Raw genomic sequence first — 19,052 nt, forward strand, 5'->3', positions numbered from 1 at the left:
CCCACCTGAACCTGGGGTGCTTCAAGATAGTTGAGGCTTGTCACACCAGGGACCACCACAAAAGGAAACCACCAATGTGTCTGTGGAGGTTCATCGCGGTGACTGATTTGTGACTCTGGTGCACACTGTTGATAGCAGAGAAGCCCGAGCACGACGTGGGGGCAGGAGTACACGAGAACTCTGTTTTTCCTACTCAAATTTGCTGTGATCCTACAACTCCTTCAAAATAAGTTCAATGTAAAAGGAGGGGCAAAGATATTTTGGAAGAAATTTCGGCCACTTCTTGGAAATTATATTTAGTCTGACCATGTGATCAAGCAGTCCTGTTCCTAATGGTTTACCCACCTGGTTTTAAAATGTATGTCCCCATAAAGCCTCCATGGGAGTGTTTGCATCGGCTTGATTGATGGCTGCCTTTCCCACTCTATGAGTGTTACTTATAGGGTGACGGTTGAAAATACTATTTCCTATATAATGACAGTGTATATATCTTTCCATTGCTTGTTTTACTCAATTACTTAACCCATTTTCTAAACATGTTTAAACCTCATAAATGCCATCAACTTCTCAGCCCCAGCACAGCTGCCTCCTCCCTCAGGGTTTCTGACACTCTCAGGATGTGGTTTTCACACTGTGTCTCTCGCACAGTAATACACGGCCGTGTCCTCAGATCTCAGGCTGCTCAGCTCCATGTAGGCTGTGTCTGTAGACGTGTCCTCGGTCATGGTGACTCTGCCCTGGAACTTCTCTGCGTGTATTATTTCACCATATACAGTATCAACACCTCCCATCCACTCAAGCCCTTTTCCAGGGGCCTGTCGCACCCAGTGCATGGATAATTCGGTGAAGGTGTATCCGGAAACCTTGCAGGAGACCTTCACTGAGGCCCCAGGCTTCTTCACCTCAGCCCCAGACTGCACCAGCTGGACCTCAGAGTGGGCGCCTGTGGAGAGGACAGAGGAGTGAATGAGACACCACTTCACTGGACCCAGTCCCCTCATCAGCCCTGGAACTGAGGATTCTCTTACCTGTAGCTGCTGCCACCAAGAGGAGGATCCTCCAGGTCCAGTCCATGGTGAGGTGCTGTGCTCTGGGGCTTCTGTAGGGGAGGGATGTGGTTGTTGTGTGATGCTCTCTGGACAAGGACAGATCTGTATTTACCTCGGCAGACACCAGTGCATTTGCATATTATGAGGCAGGTATTTCATAGCTCAAGCCACCCCACCCTGAGGAAGAAGATAGGTGACACGTGGACCACGCCACAGCGGGATACAGAGCTCCATGCCATGATCATTGGTTAATGATATTTGTTCTCGGACATGCTCAGATGTCCATGAAGACAGAACTCGTCTTACAGAAACCCAGAATCTCACAAGACATGGTCCTCAATGTGATTCCTTGTTCCTGTGGCTCACTGTCAAGGTGAACTTTTCCTGAGCCTTGCCCTCTGCACAACCAACGTCTGGGATGAGTGTCTCTCTCGATAGTAACACCCACTGAGTTAATAAAACAACCCCTCAATTCCTGACTATAAATACATTTGAAGGGTCTAGACATTTCTTCTTTTAAAGGTGGTTTACATTAATTTTTGAATTAGGTATAGACTACATACACAAGAGAATGCTTGTATATGTACACATCAGTACTTGCTAAATATTTATTTATTTAACACATCAGTACTTGCTAAATATTTATTTAACTTTTATGTCATCATTGCTTTGAAATAAGGAATATCCAGTCCCTAAGAGGAAATACCTCCTCAGTCTCCTGTATTCCTGCTCGAGGGCTGGATCCTGTGCAGGGTGCATCCCAAAACCCACTGAAGCTCAGCTTCCGCCCTGCATGGAAGTTCCTGTCTGGTCTTACAGAGAATTATTCCCCCAGCATCTCAAGCCTAGTAAGAAGTGGCTGTGCCCTGGCTCAGAATGCTCCTTCAGCGACAGCAATTACTTCTCACAACAGCTCTTAGAATAGAAAATAGGCCTTAGAAAACCCAACATAATCTACAGGGAGACCTCAGCACAGCAAGCGAGGAATGACTAAAGCCACCAGGGAGCCCCTTCCCTGGAGCTCCAGATGCACTGATACGGTCCAGACACATGAGAAGTCATGGAACTGATGACAAATTTGGGGCAGCCTCTTTTTTATGATTCTCTGGTTGAAGATCACGTCAGATTATTACTTTACACACAGACCCTATGTCTCAAAGTCCCCCACCACACACACACACACAGACACAGACACACACACACACACAGATCCTATGGCTCAACGTCCCCCACCACACACACACACACAGACACAGACACACACACACACAGATCCTATGTCTCAAAGTCCCCCACCACACACACACACACAGACACAGACACACATACACACAGTGGCATATTTGCACAGTAACGAGCCTCAAATTTGCCCTTCTTCCTAGTGTCTTGCCAAAGAGAAGTGCTTCCAACTCTGACCCTAGTCCTGTTATGTTTGTTTTTGTTGCTGTTGTTTTTGTTTTATTGTTTTGTTTTTTCCAAACAGAGCTAAAACAAGCTCAGTACCACAGAGATTGGGAATGTGTCTTCCCCTTGTTTTTGCCAGTTCTCACCTGGGAACCCTGCAGATGCCCCACGAGATGCAGATCTAAGGCCACTGAGGGAGAGGGTCGTGACCTTGGTCCTGAAGCTGTTGGTCTTAGAGGCTTTAAATCACTTCACTCTCCTTGACTTGTTCTCTCCCACTGCCTTTGGTTTCCCTGAGTTCTAGTCCTTGGACAGAGTCTGTGCATTGCCACACTTTTCTCTCTAATCCAGATTAATCATGTTGTTGAGGAGGTGATTATTGGGTAGGGGAGCAGTATATATTCTTGAAATTGAATTCCAATGGTTTCTTGCTGTTCTTTCTCCAAGTTTCACCATTTACAAGCAGTCTCCAGTGGTACAGCAGATTTTCCTCCATCCTGTACTCCCACTCCTGGATGCAGCATCCACAGATAATTTTCTTGAGTCTTATCCCAGTTATTTTATTAATTGTACCCCATTTCCATGACACAGGGAGGCTCAGATGAAGCTGTCTGGGACGGAAATTAATCCCTTCCGCTCACATAGAATAAAGATCTTGAAAAGTATTTTTTCTCTGTAGAGTCTGTCTGGAGGAAGATCTGAGCATATTTGTCAGTGAATAGTTCTCCTGATGACAGAGCCATGAGACAACTTATTGGGATTGTCCTCTTGAGGACCCAGACGTTTCTGGAGGGAATTCCATAACAGTGTGGGGTGTGTGGTCCCCAGGAGATCTTACCCTAACCCTATTCACATCTGTCCTCCAGATATTTATGAAATTACCATGGAACAATTCCCGCCAGTTTGTGCTGCTAACCAAAGAATCACCCAATTTATAAATTTAGAAAGGAGATTTTATTTCTGGTAAAGAGTTGATACTGCAGGGCAGCCATCTTAACAGGTTGAGAAGCAAAGCCTCCCACAGAGACTGTGAGCAGGCACTTCAAGATATGGAGAGATGAGAAATGAATTCAAACAAATGGATTGGCCAAGTGGACACATTCAGCAGGCTATAGAAGGAGCTATGGATATTCACATGGCGTGCAGGCTCCATATGTAATAAGCAAACACACATGCTACATGCATTTCAGGTTTGCGTTGGGGTGAAGACTTAAGAACTAAATGAATTGCAGTTGGGCCCTGCACATCAAAAGGGCTTTGTGCAGGGACAGAAAGACACACAGTGCACAGCCTCAAGGAATTGGCCAGGACAAGTCCAAGGTCAGTGGTTTCTTCTCAGAGAAAGTTACAGAAATCCAATTGTCCAATCAATGCTCTATTTATGGCTGTGGAACAGGGGCACAGCTACCCGATGCCTGGAGTTCCATGAGCTGCAAATGTTTTAATATTGCTTGTCTCAGGACTAGTGCTCGTTTAACTGTTACAGAAACAGAAAAACCCCTGTGGAAGTTACAACATATTCTATTTTTTTTAACTGTAGGGATGATTGACTAAATCCTTGCCCGGTGTGACCTTAGGTCTTGTTTACAATTTGGTATCTTATTGCCACAGAAAGTTTGTTCCATCAGACTGGTGATCACTATTGTAATGTCTTTCTAGCTTTGGGGTCCAGGTTTTCCTGCAATTTCATTTCTTCAACTCATATAAGAAATCATTGACAATCAATTTTCCAGGCTTATATTCTTGTAAGAATGTGGGTGATGATTGACATGCTCTTTACATATTAAAGCAGAAACCAGAAGTAGCTTCAGACATCACCAGTGACCTGATAGAAGCAGCAGGAATCTCATCTCATTAAGTGTAAGTGGCACCACACATGTAGCTGAACGTGCAGGGACACAGGATACCCACAGCACAGGACACATATGATAAGTTTTCATATTCTGGGGCTCTGCTCAGGAATCTGGAATTCACATGGCACTACAGGGATGAACTCCGTTGTCTCTCGGGTGATACTGTGTTTTGGAAGCTTATTTCCACTCCTGCAGTGGATCCAGTAGCTGTACCTGGGTCAGCACCCCTGAAACAGAAACTCTCATTAATTAAACACAGGACCCACCAATAAGAAAGCTGTCCCCAGGGAAGGTGCAGAGCAGGGACCTCTGTGTTTGGGAACCTGCGGCTGTACAGGGAGGTCAGGAGTGTGACCCATTTCCTTCTCCTCCCCCTGCTGGCTGCACCAGGAGCTTTACATTGCAAAGTATATAAAATAGGTGATAGTTATAGGGAAATGCAATACAAAGAGGAAGGAATGAGGAAACCGACATGAAATTAAAATAAATCTAATACATTAAATAAATGTAAAACACTATAAGAGATTATTATGGAAAAGACAACAAACAAATATTAAACACCTATGTGTGTATGTGTGTGAGGTAATATTCTTGTAAACTGAATCATAATTTATGTATAAAGTTCTTCAAATTGATACAGAATATTCGCATTTGATTCCCAAAAAGATGGAGAAGGATCTGGCACCAGGACTCCAGGGCCATGCTAGTGATTTCCCCTCCTATACCCTGAGGACACGGTGCTTCCAACTCTGAGGATCAGGCTGCTGAAATTGACTGTGTGAGAAGAGAAAGTGGGATTTTCTGTGGGAAAAGACTGGTGTGAACACAATTTTCAAGTAAATAAATTCATTATACCATGAGACACACTTCCATCATGTTCACAGTGTGTGGATTTTGACATTAACATTATTATTATCAATATTGTAGGGATGTTCCCTGGAAAATGATCAATTGTTACAGAATCAACTTGAGTCGTTTTCATTTCAGTTTTTTCACACTTCCAGCTAAATTCACCAAGTTTACTGTGTTAGAGTTTGGAAAGTTCAGGGTATGGGTCACCAAAATGTAGTGGAAGGTCTCCCGATGGTTTGATATGGTTCAGCTAAAGGAGGACCCAGGATTTATTCAGAAGCTCCCCTCCTTGTCTAGTCCACATCTACTCCTCAGTGAGCCCATTCCTACCTGAGTCCTGAGCATCTCTGTGGTCCTGGGCAGTGCACATCTGGGGCATCTGCTTCCTAGTGTGCATCCAGAGCAGAAGTGCTGCTGTCCCTAAGGCTTGAGAGGGAACTGGGCCTCTATCGACCCAGGAGGCCCCACCCTGAGCACTGGGATTCCTCCCACAAGGAGACAGAGTCAGCTGAGTGCCCCCCACTTCACACAACTACTAGGAGGCAATTTTAGTCAAATTCTAACACACTTTGACTATGCAATCCAGCAATCATGCTTTTAAGTGTTTATCTAACTGACTTTAAAAGTATGTCCACAAAGAAAAGCACACATGAGTAATTACAATAGCTTCATTTATATTTTCCCAAAACTATAAACCTTCAAAAAGTTCGTCTGTAGGTGAATAAACAATCTGGTACATTCACATAATGGAATAATTTTGCCATTATAAAGAACAGCTATCAAATCACGAAAGCACATGAATGAAACTTAAATGCATATTTTTAGGTAAAATAAACCAGTCTGATAAAGCTACACAATATATAATTTAATTTATCTGATAATCTGGAGAAGGCCAAACATTAAACAAAGTAAAAGAAATTTGTATTTGCTAGGAATTTGGGTAGAAGGCGAGAATGTGTAAAAAACAGAAGACTTTAAAGGATGACAAAATTATCACATGTAATACTGCAGTGGTAGATATGTGATGTCATAAATTTGTCAAATTCCACACAATGTACAGCAGGAAGTCTAGATCTTACTTTATAAAAAATTAAAAGTAAATAAGAGATTAAGGATCCCAACATGGAATGCAGACTATACAGAAAATATCTGATGTCTGTATAAATGCATAAAACCATTTCACTTAATAAAGCAGGTCAAAAAAGCTGCTAAATAGCTTTAGAAGTAATAAAGTGAATAATACTAAAAATTAAAGAAACTGCATGTCAGCACTGTCTAGTTGATGTGAAATTCCTCTAGTTGATGATGAAGTTCCACAAAGGAGCGCAGCTTGCCAATTGTGATTCTATGCTACGGGAATTCCAGAATTAGACAACACAGGGAATAGATAATGTGCATGGTGCAAGCTCATGGTAGATCTACCATTCTGGGGTCAGGAGGATGGTGGCCCTCTTCTCACAGCTCCAGTAGGTGGTGCCCCAGTAGGGACTCTGTGTGGGGGCTCCCACCCCACATTTCCCTTCCACACTGCCCTAGCAGAGGTTCTCCATGAGAACCCTACCCCTGGAGCGAACTTCTGCCTGGACATCCAGACTTTTCCATACATCCTCTGAGATCTAGGCAGAGGTTCCCAAACCCTAAATTTTGGACTTCTGTGTACTGGCAGTCTCAACACTATGTGGAAGCTGCCTAGGCTGCACACAGCGTGGGGACTGACTGCACACAGCATGGGGACACTGGGCCTGCCCAATAACACCACTTTTTCCTCCTAGGTCTCTGGGCTGAGGGGCTGTGGTAAAGTCCTCTGACATGCCACAGAGACATTTTTCTCATTGTCTTTGAGGATTAACATTCAGTTCCTCGTTACTTAAGCAAATTTTTGCACCAGCTTGAATTTCTCCTTAGTAAATGGTATTTTCTTTCTATTGCATTATCAGGTTGCAAATTTTTCTACTATTCATGGTCTGCATTCCTTATGAAACTGAATGTATTTAACAGCACACAAGTCAATTATTGAATGTTTTCCTGCTTAGAAATTTCTTCCACTAGATAACCTAAAACATCTTTCTCAAGTTCAAAGTTCCACAAATCTTTAGGGCAAGGGCAAAATGCCAACAGTCTCTTTGCTAAAACATAACAAGAGTAACATTTGCTCCAGTTCCCAACAAGTTCCTCATCTCCATCTGAGACCACCTCATCCTGGATTTCATTGTACGTATCATTATCAGTATTTTGAAAAATGTTATTCAACAAATCTCTAGGAATTTCCAAACTGCCCCACATTTTCTGGTATTTTCTGAGCCTTCCAAAGTGTTCCAACCTCTGCCTGTTACCCAGTTCCAGGGTCGTGTCCACATTTTTCAGTATCTTTTCAGCAGGACCCCACTCCTGGTACCAATTTACTGTATCAGTCCATATTCATGCTGTGGATAAAGACATACCTGAGACTGGGAAATATGCACAAGGAAGAGATACAATTGACTTACATTTCCACTTGGCTGGGGAGGCCTCACTATCATGGTGGAAAGTTAAATCTATGTCTCACATGGTGGCAGACAAGAGATTTTTTGCAGAGAAACTACTCTTTTTCATTAAAAAATCGGATCTCATGAGACTTATTCACTATCACAAGAACAGCATGGAATAGACTTGCCCCTGTGATTCAGTTTTCTCCCACCAAGTCCCTCCCACCACACATGGAAATCATGGGAGTACAAGTCAAGATGAGATTTGGTTGGGGACACAGAAACAAACCATATCAATTACAATGATTAAAAAATTGTAGGTGGCATTGGTAGTCACAGAACTGTGAAATTAGGGGGATTCTCTGGGGAAATTGTCAGATGAAGAAGAAATTCCAAACACTGAAGGAAACACATCCTTAAGCTCCATCTGCACCTGTCTCTGTGGTTGACTCTGATCAGTGGGTTCTGAGCGCCCTCTGCAGCTGATTTCCTACATGTGTTCTTGCAGGACGTGTGTGTCTGGGCTCACACTGATCTCCCCTCACTTTGTCTCTAAGACATTAATACACAGCAATGTCCTCAGATCTCACACTGTTTATTTGCAGATAAAGGGACTTCTTGGAATTGTCTCTGGAGATGGTGAATCAACCCTTCATGGCATCTGCATAGTATGTGCTAGTTCCATCACTACTAATTCATGAGACCCACTCTAGCCCCTTCCCTGAAGCCTGGTGGACCGAGTCCATGTAGCAGCTACTGAAACTGAACCCAGAGGCACCACAGGAGAGTCTCAGGGACACCCAAGGCTTTACCAAGCCTCCAGAAATCTCCACCAGCTGCACCTCACACCGGACACCTGGAAACACAGAGACACAGCGATCAGAAGCTGACACACATATCTACTGTTTCCCTCACTCGAATACATCCACAATAAATATCTTCAGGTCTCCAGGAATCATCTTTTAAAATAGCAACAAGAAAACCCCAGCTCAGCCCAAATTCTAAGGTGAGTCATTTGTGTTCAGTCCTCAACACCAAATATAAACACATATGAATACTGGGACTGTCTGTTCTCTCCCAGAGCCACAGGGTCACCATATAGCAAGCTCTGGGATGGGATGCCTGAGGAGAGGACAGGTCCCAGAGAAGACCCTAGATGAGATGAGCAGGAATACTATCCTTCAGGATAACATAATGTTATATTATGTAATTATGCATGAATTAACACTTAGAAGTCACTATCTTATTTAATTTTACTTATCTGCCCGATATACATTTAATATAGTTTTTAATGGTACATTTTACAGAAAAAAAATACTTACAGAACGCAGCATTTGTGCAATGCATCCAAGACCTCATATCAGCTTAGAGTTATCCCCATTATCTGCTCCTGTGATTGTCACCACTGAGGAGTGTGTTACCCTGAAGCAACTCCAGGGCAGGGTGAGACATACCTTCTGAGGTCTGCCAAAGCACACAACTCTTATGACACCTGTGTGTGATTTTGCTGTATTTGGTGTTCACCTAAAATATATAGAAATAATCAGAGTTCATGCATGCGAATTTTGAGGAGTTGGCAATGTTTCAAGTGTCGTTATTCATTTTCATTGCTCATTCTCAGCCAATATATTCACTTGTTTTTTATTACTGATTTATTTTAGTATAATTAATAATATTAAATCCAAATTTGTACTATACAATTTGGAAATGTTGAACTAGGTATTCAATGTTTTAATCAGGACATTAAGCAAAGTGTGACCAATTCAATTAACCCCTTAAAATTTATCTCAGTTTTCTGTAATTTTATCTCATCATTCTATTACTCTTGCCATCCCATTCTCAAACAAATTCAAATTTTCTCCCTGTTATTTCAGAATAGTTGCATTACCTGTAGTCTATACAAATGGAATTGTATGATATGTATTATAATTCTTTAACATCTTTTATTAGCACACTTACTGAGAATATAGTCAAGTTATTCTGTGACTCAGACATGCCTTGACTGTAAGGCCGAGTCGTATTCCACTACATCAATATATCTGACACTGTTTAATTATTCACCTATAATAGATATTTTATTTGTCCTCTCAGTTGCTATCTTTTATATAGGAAGCAACTACTCAGTAAGGAAAAGTAAAAAAGTGAGAAAAATACAACCATATTCTACCTCATTGACGATAAGCTTGAACAACTACTAATAAAGGAAATAAAACATCTACACATCAGAGTTCATGTCACAGGGCAAGTGAAAAAACTGCAGTCTAAGGTGACAGGCGCCTGAAGGGAGAACCAGGACCCACATATTATTGCACCTAGGTCTGTTCCCACTGGATGGCATTTCTGGTAGAAAAAGACTAACCTGGATATATTTCGTAAGTGGCTTCAAGATTGATGTGCTAATGGTGTTAGAGTGTGAAGCTTCTAGTGCTTGTAGGCTTTTTCTACAGAATTGGGGAAAATTCCCAAATTCCCCATTGCTGTTGTTCTGTGTTTATTGGGGGAGAAGAACAGGAGCCACTGCTGAATTCCTGAATCCTCTTCCACTATTTCCAGGAGGCAAATCCACTAAAACTCCTCTATGGGCACTGTTGGGGTCAACAGAAACAGATTAAAACAAAGGGGGATAGGGTGGGGTGATGTCTGCAGTACCCTGGAAAACAGTGAGGAAGGAAGAGACACTGAAGTTAAATAAATATATACTAAAAAAAACTATTACCTTGGTAAACATGATTGGTTGCAGTGATCATCAGAAGTAAACTGAGTTTCCAGACATAGAAGAGATAAAGTAAAGGCCCTTGGTGCTTCCCTGCATATATACTGAGGACAATAAAAGGCTTTGACAGAAGAAGGGAAGTTGAAGAAATAGTCTGAGGAGCAGTCACCAGGAGCCAACCAGAATAGTTAAAACCAGTCCATAAAGTGGTGTTTTATCTACATGAGCAGCTGAGGAAAGTAAAAGAAAGTCAATACCATGCATATGCTGAGTTATTGATAGAAAAGCATTTACAGTTGTGTGACTGACACAACGCAGAAAACATAAATCTTTGCATGAACAGACAGTTTGGATTGAGGATACACAATTCTTATTAAAATTATACTGATAAGTCATCACTAGCATTATTGTGAAAATACGTAGGACTATAAATTGAAATGAATCTATGTTCTAAGTTGAAGATTTTGTAGGTGAAAAAACAAAAACAAGACAAAACATGAGTTACAAGGAGGAAATGCTAGAGGTCCTGGGGTAAACCTTTGCTTTACGAGGTCAAAAAATAACAAGTTCAGGCCGGGCGTGGTGGCTTAAGCCTGTAATCCCAGCATTTTGGGAGGCCGAGACGGGTGGATCACGAGGTCAGGAGATGGAAATCATCCTGCTAACACGGTGAAACCCCGTCTCTACTAAAAAATACGAAAAATTAGTCGGGCGAGGTGGCGGGTGCCTGTAGTCCCAGCTACTCAGGAGGCTGAGGTAGGAGAATGGCGGGAACCCGGGAGGCGGAGCTTGCAGTGAGCTGAGATCGCGCCACTCACTCCAGCCCGGGCGACAGAGCGAGACACCGCTACAAAAAAAAAAAAAAAAAAAAAAAAAAAAAAAAAAAAATTGCAAGTTCAAAAAGGAAACCCCTCCCTGCCCAGGGACCTAGTGTGGAGCTGCCTCCTAAGGGAGCCCTGGTGTCTGAGCGCCCCCTGCTGTCCTGAGCGCCCCCTGGTGGTTCTGAGCACCCCCTGCTGTCCTGAGTGACCCTAGTTGTTCTGAGCGCCCCCTGTTGTCCTGAGCACCCCCTGGCTTCCTGAGCTTCCCCTGCGGGTTCTGAGCCCCCTGGTATCTTAAGTGTCCCCTGGTGTCCTGAGCGCCCCCTGCTGGTTCTGAGTGTCCCTGGCAGTTCTCAGTGCCCCCTGGTGGTTCTGAGCGCCCCCTGGTGTGCTGAGCACCTGTTTTCCTGAATGCCCCCTGGTAGTTCTGAGCGCCCCCTGGTGGTTCTGAGCACCCCCGGTAGTTCTCAGTGCCCCTCGGTGGTTCTGAGCGCCCCCTGGTGTGTTGAGCGCCCCCTGTTTTCCTGAATGCCCCCTGGTAGTTCTGAGCGCCCCCTGCTGTCCTGAGTGCCCCCTGGCTTCCTGAGCTTCCCCTGCCGGTTCTGAGCCCCCCGGTATCTGAAGTGTCCCCTGGTGTCCTGAGCCCCCTGGTGGTTCTGAGCGCCCCCTGGTGTGCGGAGCACCCCTTTTTCCTGAATGCCCCCTGGTGGTTCTGAGCGCCCCCTGGTGGTTCTGAGCACTCCTTGGTGTCCTGAGTGCTCCCTGGTTTCCAGAGAACCCCTTGGCCATCTGAGTTCCCCTTGTATTCTGAGTGCACCCCTGGTGTCTTCAGCACACCCTGGTGGCCTGAGCTCCCCCTGGTTTTGAGCACACCCTGGTGACCTGAGCGCCCCCTACTGTCCCGAGCACGCCCTGCTGGTTCTGAGACACCTGGCGTGCTGAGCGCCCCCTGGTGGTTCTGAGCACCCTATGGTGTCTTGAGTACCCTCTGGTTTCTTGAGTGCCCCCTGGTGATCTGAGCTCCCTTTGTATTCTGAGCATTCCCTTGTGTTTTGAGCACACTCTGGTGTCCTTAGCACCCCCTGGTGTCTGGAGAGCCCCCTGGTGATCTGAGCACCCCCTTCTATTCTGAGCACCCGTGGTGTTCTGAGTGCCCCCAGTATTCTGAGCACCCTCTACTGTCCTGAGCGTGTCCTAGTGGTTCTGAGTGCCCACTGGTGTCCTGAGTGTCCCCACTGTCCTGAGTGTCCTCTGGATTTCTGAGTGACCTCTGGTGGTTCTGAGCGCTCCCTGGTGTCTTGAGCACCCTCTGGTGGTTCTTAGCCCCTCCTGGTGTCCTGGGTGCACCCTGGTGATCTGAGCACCCCCTTCTCTTCTGAGCACTCCTGGTGTTCTGAGTGTCCCCGGTGTTCTGAGCACCCTCTGCTGTCCTGAGCACCCTCAGGTTTCCTGAGCACCCCCTTGAATTCTGAGTAACCCGTTGTGCTATGGTTGCCTCCTGGTGGTTCTGAGCGCCCCCGGTGGTTCTTAGTGCTCCTCGTTGTCCTGGGCACCTTCTCATGTCCTGAGTACCCACTCGTGTCCAGAGTGCCCCCTGGTGTCCTGAGCTCCCCATGGTTTCCTGAGTGCCCCCTCGTGTCCTGAGCTCCCATGGTTTCCTAAGGAACCTGTCCTCACTTTTGGGATGAAATGCAGAGAGGGTGGAAGGCAGCTGGGGAAGCTGAATGCATATGATGGAAGTCGGTCCCTGAGTGAAGGAGACAGGGAGGAGGACTGGGTGGAACTTTCTTAAACTTCTGTACTGTTCTGGGAAAGTCCAGCAAGGTCACTGAGACAGAGACGTGTCAAGTTTCCCAAAGGGTACCCCCGTGAGTCCCAGTTGTGACTCTGCTCAGATCAGTGCAGAGCTCGTTCTTCTCCTGAGAGTGGAACACAGGATGTGGCTCCAGCACCAGCCGTGATAGGGACGTCAGAGGGCAGCCCTAGGCATCTGGCTGTGCTCCCTGCAGGTGGAGGGAGGAAGGTGCTAATTCAGGGCCCACACACTGTGGGTTCTATACAGAACACGCACTTTTACTTCATTTCTGTGGATAACATAGACACAATCATGCGCTCTGTAAACAATAGTGATTCCTACATTTGCGCCAATTGCTTTACTTCTTGGTTCTGCACAATGTCCTGGAACGGAGTTGCCTTTTCCATGTGGAACGTGACAAATGTTGAGGACGTGTGTTCCCCACTTCCATCGTTTTTCTCAATGTACAGAGATCCTGAGTAGCATACAGCTGGCCCTCCTTCTACACTATTCTTCTCCTCCCCACAAGAAGAGCAGAAAATTACACGAGTTTGAATCTGAGGTGGGATCTATTCTGTGCAACCTCAGAACCTGCAGAGATCCCCACCTTCAGATCATCCTGAAATTAAAATTGTCAAAACCTTAAGGAAATCTTGAACTTCCCTGGCCAAAGTTTCTATCCATAGCTCTACAGCATTATAGTCAACTCCCTCAGGGAGACATCAGTTACTAGCCTATGATTTGGTAGCTGGGAGGCCTATAAATTTACAGATTTGCCCCCAGTGCTCACCTCTGTCCTATTGCATGCATGACAAAATATTGAAAGTGATGACTGAATTTTACTGACTCCATTCATCAACAGATTAAAGCTACCATTTTCCTACATCTTTTCAACATCCTCTAACGACAAACCAGGAAATTGTATCTATTGGAAGAAACATCAGGGTATAATATTGCTCTTTAACCACGTTCGAAGGAATCTGAGCAGATACTTTTAACCACAACACAGCAGGGAAATTGCAGAATGTCATGATTTGGGTTCATATTTATAAACTGTAAATGAAAAATACAATCCTAAGACCCCAAACTGACTATATAGTCCATCTGTTGGCCTTGGGGACCCCAAAAACCTAAAAACCGGGTTTCCAACCATGACAAAACAAGAGATCAGACACGCCTCATTATACCCACTCCTTTTTGCGGTTTAGACACAACAATGACCAGCACTATGTTAAAATAGAGATCAGAAAACTGACAGAACAGACTCTCTGTGACAATAAGATGTCAAATTAGAAACAAGACCTAAGGGCATGTCAGGCAAGGGTTTTGCCATTCACTCCTGCTCTTAAAAGATAAACTATGTTTTAACTTCCAATAGGGTATTCTTTTTCTCTAGTGGCTCAGTAAGCACTGGCACTGAGACAAACACTGTGAAGACAATTGCAGACTATCCCCTGATGAACTTACCTCCTGTTCCTCAACCCATAACCCCAGCTTTGATGGAACACTAGACTGATATCAGGAACTATCTCCTGATCAGAGATCACTGACCAAGGCATGGCTCTGGCAATTTACACAGGCTGCACACTGAGTACCTTTGTGTCTCTGCTTCTGCTTTTGACAAATAGGGCCTAACCGTAATGAATTTAAATGCTAAATCTTCACTGGTAAGTGAACAGGGGTCACATGTCACATGCATGTTTGTTCAGTATGCATGTGCTAGGACTACCTCCATGAACATCCTTAGCCCCTCCTGTATCCTGTTGATTTGTCAGTTTAGCCAAACCATTCAGCAGAAAGCTTCTGCCAAACCCCTTTACCTTGGGAGTGCCTTTCTCTCATCTTTAAAAAGAGCTATGCTTTCCAGCATATGGGATGGCTGTAACACTTGACAAAAAATAAACTATCACTTTCCTAATTTGTCGATTGTGTTTTTTTTTAATTTAAAACAACTGAAGATTAAATTCAGAACTTCATCTAATTATAAGGCTACTTTAGTAAAGGATGACAAACTGAGCATTTTCATATATCCTATAGGGGCCTGTCATATCTTGAAGCAGGAAGCTGACCTGAGAACTTCAGAACAAACTGTTGACTGTGGATAATGAAAAGCTCCCCCGCCCCGCCCCAGGACATTGATTCAGCACCCCTGCATGTCTAATTTTTTCTTCTCTTTTTTTTTTTATTATGTGCTTATAGTAATAAAACTTTTTATTTTATTTAGACCTGTTTGCTTTTCACATATAGTGGACCCTCATCTCTTTTTTCACTCATTTTCTTAAGCTGCTAAGGAGAATAAAGTGTCAGGTCCTATTTTTGGTGCCTCACTGCTGATGAATTAAGGTTTATTCTTCCTCCTCCTTTCCCCCCACACATTGGAAATCTAGTAAGAAATCATGGAAGTTCCTTTATCTGATGCCAGTGTGAGGTTCAAATAACACAAGCTACTTCTCCTGAGTAGAAACTCCCACCCTGACACCACCATCAAATCATTAGCCCTGAGCCAGACTCCTTTCGTGCCCTATTGAGCCAGTTTGGAATTTTTTGAGAGGCCTGTGCTGCCCTCAGCAGACACCTCAATAATAGAGTTGGTAAATCTTTTCATATTCATTTGGGATGTGAGTGTGGAGCCGTCAGACTCAACATCCTCAGTAAACATTGGTGGGGTCTCTCTTCCTTTGCCCGGGGACACCTATAATGGGAGCTGTGGGCTTGGAGTCCTGACAGTGACCACCACGGGCCTTTCTTCTCTTGCACTGGATGTGAACTCCCTCTGCCCGAATGCCCAGCATGCACTGTATGCTGCCTGCTGCTCGCTGGCCATTGGAGTTACATTGAGCTGGGCTGCCATGTTGAGTTAAACATAGTTTCTTTTATAGATTTAGCTGATTAACTTCAGAAGCATTGAGAACTTCTTGACATTGAGAAACAGGAGTCAGTGACTGTAGGTGACTCTGCCTTTGGTGCATGTGAGAAAGTTTTTCTCTTTTTCTGACAAATGTTTCTTCTTCAGAAACTTCACAGGAAGAACAGGATGAGCAATCCAGAGAAGTGCCCCAGAGGAAACTGTTTTATGGAGAGGAAGCCACAGGGCTGACAGGAAACCAGGCCTTAACCCCCATCTGCACCTGCCCTGAGGCTGGCTCTTGTGCTCAGTGGATCCTGAGCGCCCCCAGGTGGTCCTGTGCCCACTTCAGGGAGGATTGTTTTTGGGCACACACAGACTTTTTTTCTAATTCTGTTTCCAAAAATGGAGACGAGTCAACCGTGAATCCATGCATCTCAGAGAACACAGCACAGCAGAATAACACCCCCTCCCACTGACACACACACACATTAGGTAAATCTTATTAAAACTACTGAAAACCAAAGGCAATTAGAAATACATAGAAAGGCAAGTGGAGGTGAGCAGAGGGGGCGCTCCTTCCAAAAGAATAGAAAAATGACGACAGCATTCTTCTGGTTAACCCTTACAAGCAAGAAGAAAATTGATGGTATCTGTAAAGTGTTGCAAGAAAAGTCAACACATTATTTTATAACCCATTGATGTTCTCGAAAAAGTGAAGGAAAAAAACCGTTCCATTTCTCTTTGACAGCATGAGGGATTCAGTGAATCCAGGCCCTCATGAAAGGAGTGAAAATTATTTTGAAATATTACAGGGTTTGGAAAGGCTCTAAGCTTCTGCCCAAGCCTCCCCTGAGCGCTCTGCTCCTAGGCTGAGGAAGAAAAAAGTTCATCTTCGTCTCCACCTGCAGAACCTTGTTTAGGAGCTCTGTCTCAGGAGAGAGGAGGCACTGGAATTCAGTCATAAAATATGATCCTTAATTTAGTTATAAACATCCTAACATCATTTATAACAGAATGTAGAAAAGTTCAAATCATGCCAGGGCTCTAAGAAACAGTGGAGGGTGTGGTGAAAGGCCCTTCGAAGGAGATGGGTTCATGTACGGGAGATGCAGGCTAAACTGCAGGGCTGCTGGCTTGCAGGAGAGAACCAAGGAGGGGGAGAGCTGGGGAACAATCTCTTGTGGTTAGAAAAATGCTGGACACTCTTCAAAGGAGCCCATGTTAGTTCGGTTCAGTCTGTGAAGCAATTCAAACCTCAGTGCATGGTTGAAAATGTAGAATTTTCCATCTGCAAGTGGCGGAGCTCAACATCTGGACCTGGTCAGGAAAGAGACAAGAGAGCCCAGCCCAAACCACTGACACCTGAGGATGACCGTGGTGCTGACAGCTGCATCCCTTTGATCTTTGAGAGTGACATCTCTCACTTAGCATAATGCCTGGAGTTCAACTGTAATGATTTCCGTATCAGTCTTTTTTTAAAATTATTTCTGATAGAGTTCGATCAATTGATACTTCCTACTTTCTTTACCCATTCCAATTTTGAGACGTTCATGTCATTTTTAGCTTCTAAAGCACACACACACACACACACACACACACACGCACACACACACACAATATCTTGAATATTAGAAGTTTGGGTGCATATAAGATTGTATTTCTCTGACGCAAAATTCAGGAGTGGCATATTTAGGTGATGTGTTAAGGGTATATTTTGGTTTTAGCAAAAACTAAAAATTATTGTCCTGAGTTGCTGTTTCATTTGCATTCCCGTTAGCAATGCTGTAGATTCTAGGAACTTCGTATGCTCACCAGCATTGGTATTATCTGTATTTTTTACTTAATTTCAGTCATGCATGTTGCATGTTGCAGGTGGAAGGACTTGCTCTTCAGGCCACCTTAGGTGTTGGGGACAAGGGTAGCCACATTTGACAGAAACCCTTTAGTGATACATTTCAGATCTATGCATTTTTCATATGTGTAAATTTTTTCTTATATAAATAAAATCAATATCGTGAAAATGGCCATACTGCCCAAGGTAATTTATAGATTCAATGCTATCCCCATTAAGCTACCAATGACTTTCTTCACAGAATTGGAAAAAACAACTTTAAAGTTCATAGAGAACCAAAAAAGAGCCCACATTGCCAAGACAGTCCTAAGCCAAAAGAACAAAGCTGGAGGCATCAAGCTACTTGACTTCAAACTATACTACAAGGCTACAGTAACCAAAACAGCATGGTACTGGTACCAAAACAGAGATATAGACCAATGCAACAGAACAGAACCCTCAGAAATAATACCACACATCTACAACCATCTGATCTTTGACAAACCTGACAAAAACAAGAAATGGGGAAAGGATTCCCTATTTAATAAATGGTGCTGGGAAAACTGGCTAGCCATAAGTAGAAAACTGAAACTGGATCCTTTCCTTACACCTTATACAAAAATTAATTCAAGATGGATTAAAGACTTAAATGTTAGACCTAAAACCATAAAAACACTAGAAGAAAACCTGGGCACTACCATTCAGGACATACGCATGGACAAGGACTTCATGTCTAAAACACCAAAAGCAATGGCAACAAGAGCCAAAATTGACAAATGGGATCTAATTAAACTAAAGACCTTCTGCACAGCAAAAGAAACTACCATCAGAGTGAACAGGCAATCTACAGAATGGGAGAAAATTTCTGCAATCTACTCATCTGACGAAGGGCTAATATCCAGAACCTACAAAGAATGCAAACAAATTTACAAGAAAAAAACAACCCCATCAAAAAGGGGGCAAACGATATGAACAGACACTTCTCAAAAGAAGACATTTATGCAGCCAGCAGACACATGAAAAAATGTTCATCATCACTGGCCATCAGAGAAATGCAAATCAAAACCACAATGAGATACCATCTCACACCAGTTAGAATGGTGATCATTAAATAGTCAGGAAACAGGTGCTGGAGAGGATGTGGAGAAACAGGAACACTTTTACACTGTTGGTGGGACTGTAAACTAGTTCAACCATTATGGAAGACAGTGTGGTGATTCCTCAAGGATCTAGAACTAGAAATACCATTTGACCCAGCCATCCCATTACTGGGTATATACTCAAAGGATTATAAATCATGCTGCTATAAAGACACATGCACACTTAAGTTTATTGCGGCACGATTCACAATAGCAAAGACTTGGAATCAACCCAAATGTCCATCAGTGACAGACTGGATTAAGAAAATGTGGCACATAAGA

At 43.8% G+C, this 19,052-nt stretch overlaps 1 long non-coding RNA gene and 1 gene segment (V, D, J or C); one reads left to right on the plus strand and one right to left on the minus strand.

Annotated features, from left to right (window-relative positions):
• Nucleotides 1-461: 461 nt before the first annotated feature.
• Nucleotides 462-1,134, minus strand: LOC135964469 (immunoglobulin heavy variable 1-24-like). The segment is given in 2 exon segments: nucleotides 462-943; nucleotides 1,029-1,134. Coding segments are annotated over 2 exon segments (363 nt in total).
• LOC135964470 (uncharacterized) lies at nucleotides 669-5,172 on the plus strand. Its single transcript, XR_010576977.1, has 2 exons — nucleotides 669-4,313; nucleotides 4,973-5,172. It is a non-coding gene; the product is annotated as an uncharacterized lncRNA (long non-coding RNA).
• Nucleotides 5,173-19,052: the final 13,880 nt, after the last annotated feature.

The sequence above is a fragment of the Macaca fascicularis genome, chromosome 7, assembly GCF_037993035.2.
Source record: "Macaca fascicularis isolate 582-1 chromosome 7, T2T-MFA8v1.1".
NCBI lineage: Eukaryota > Metazoa > Chordata > Mammalia > Primates > Cercopithecidae > Macaca > Macaca fascicularis.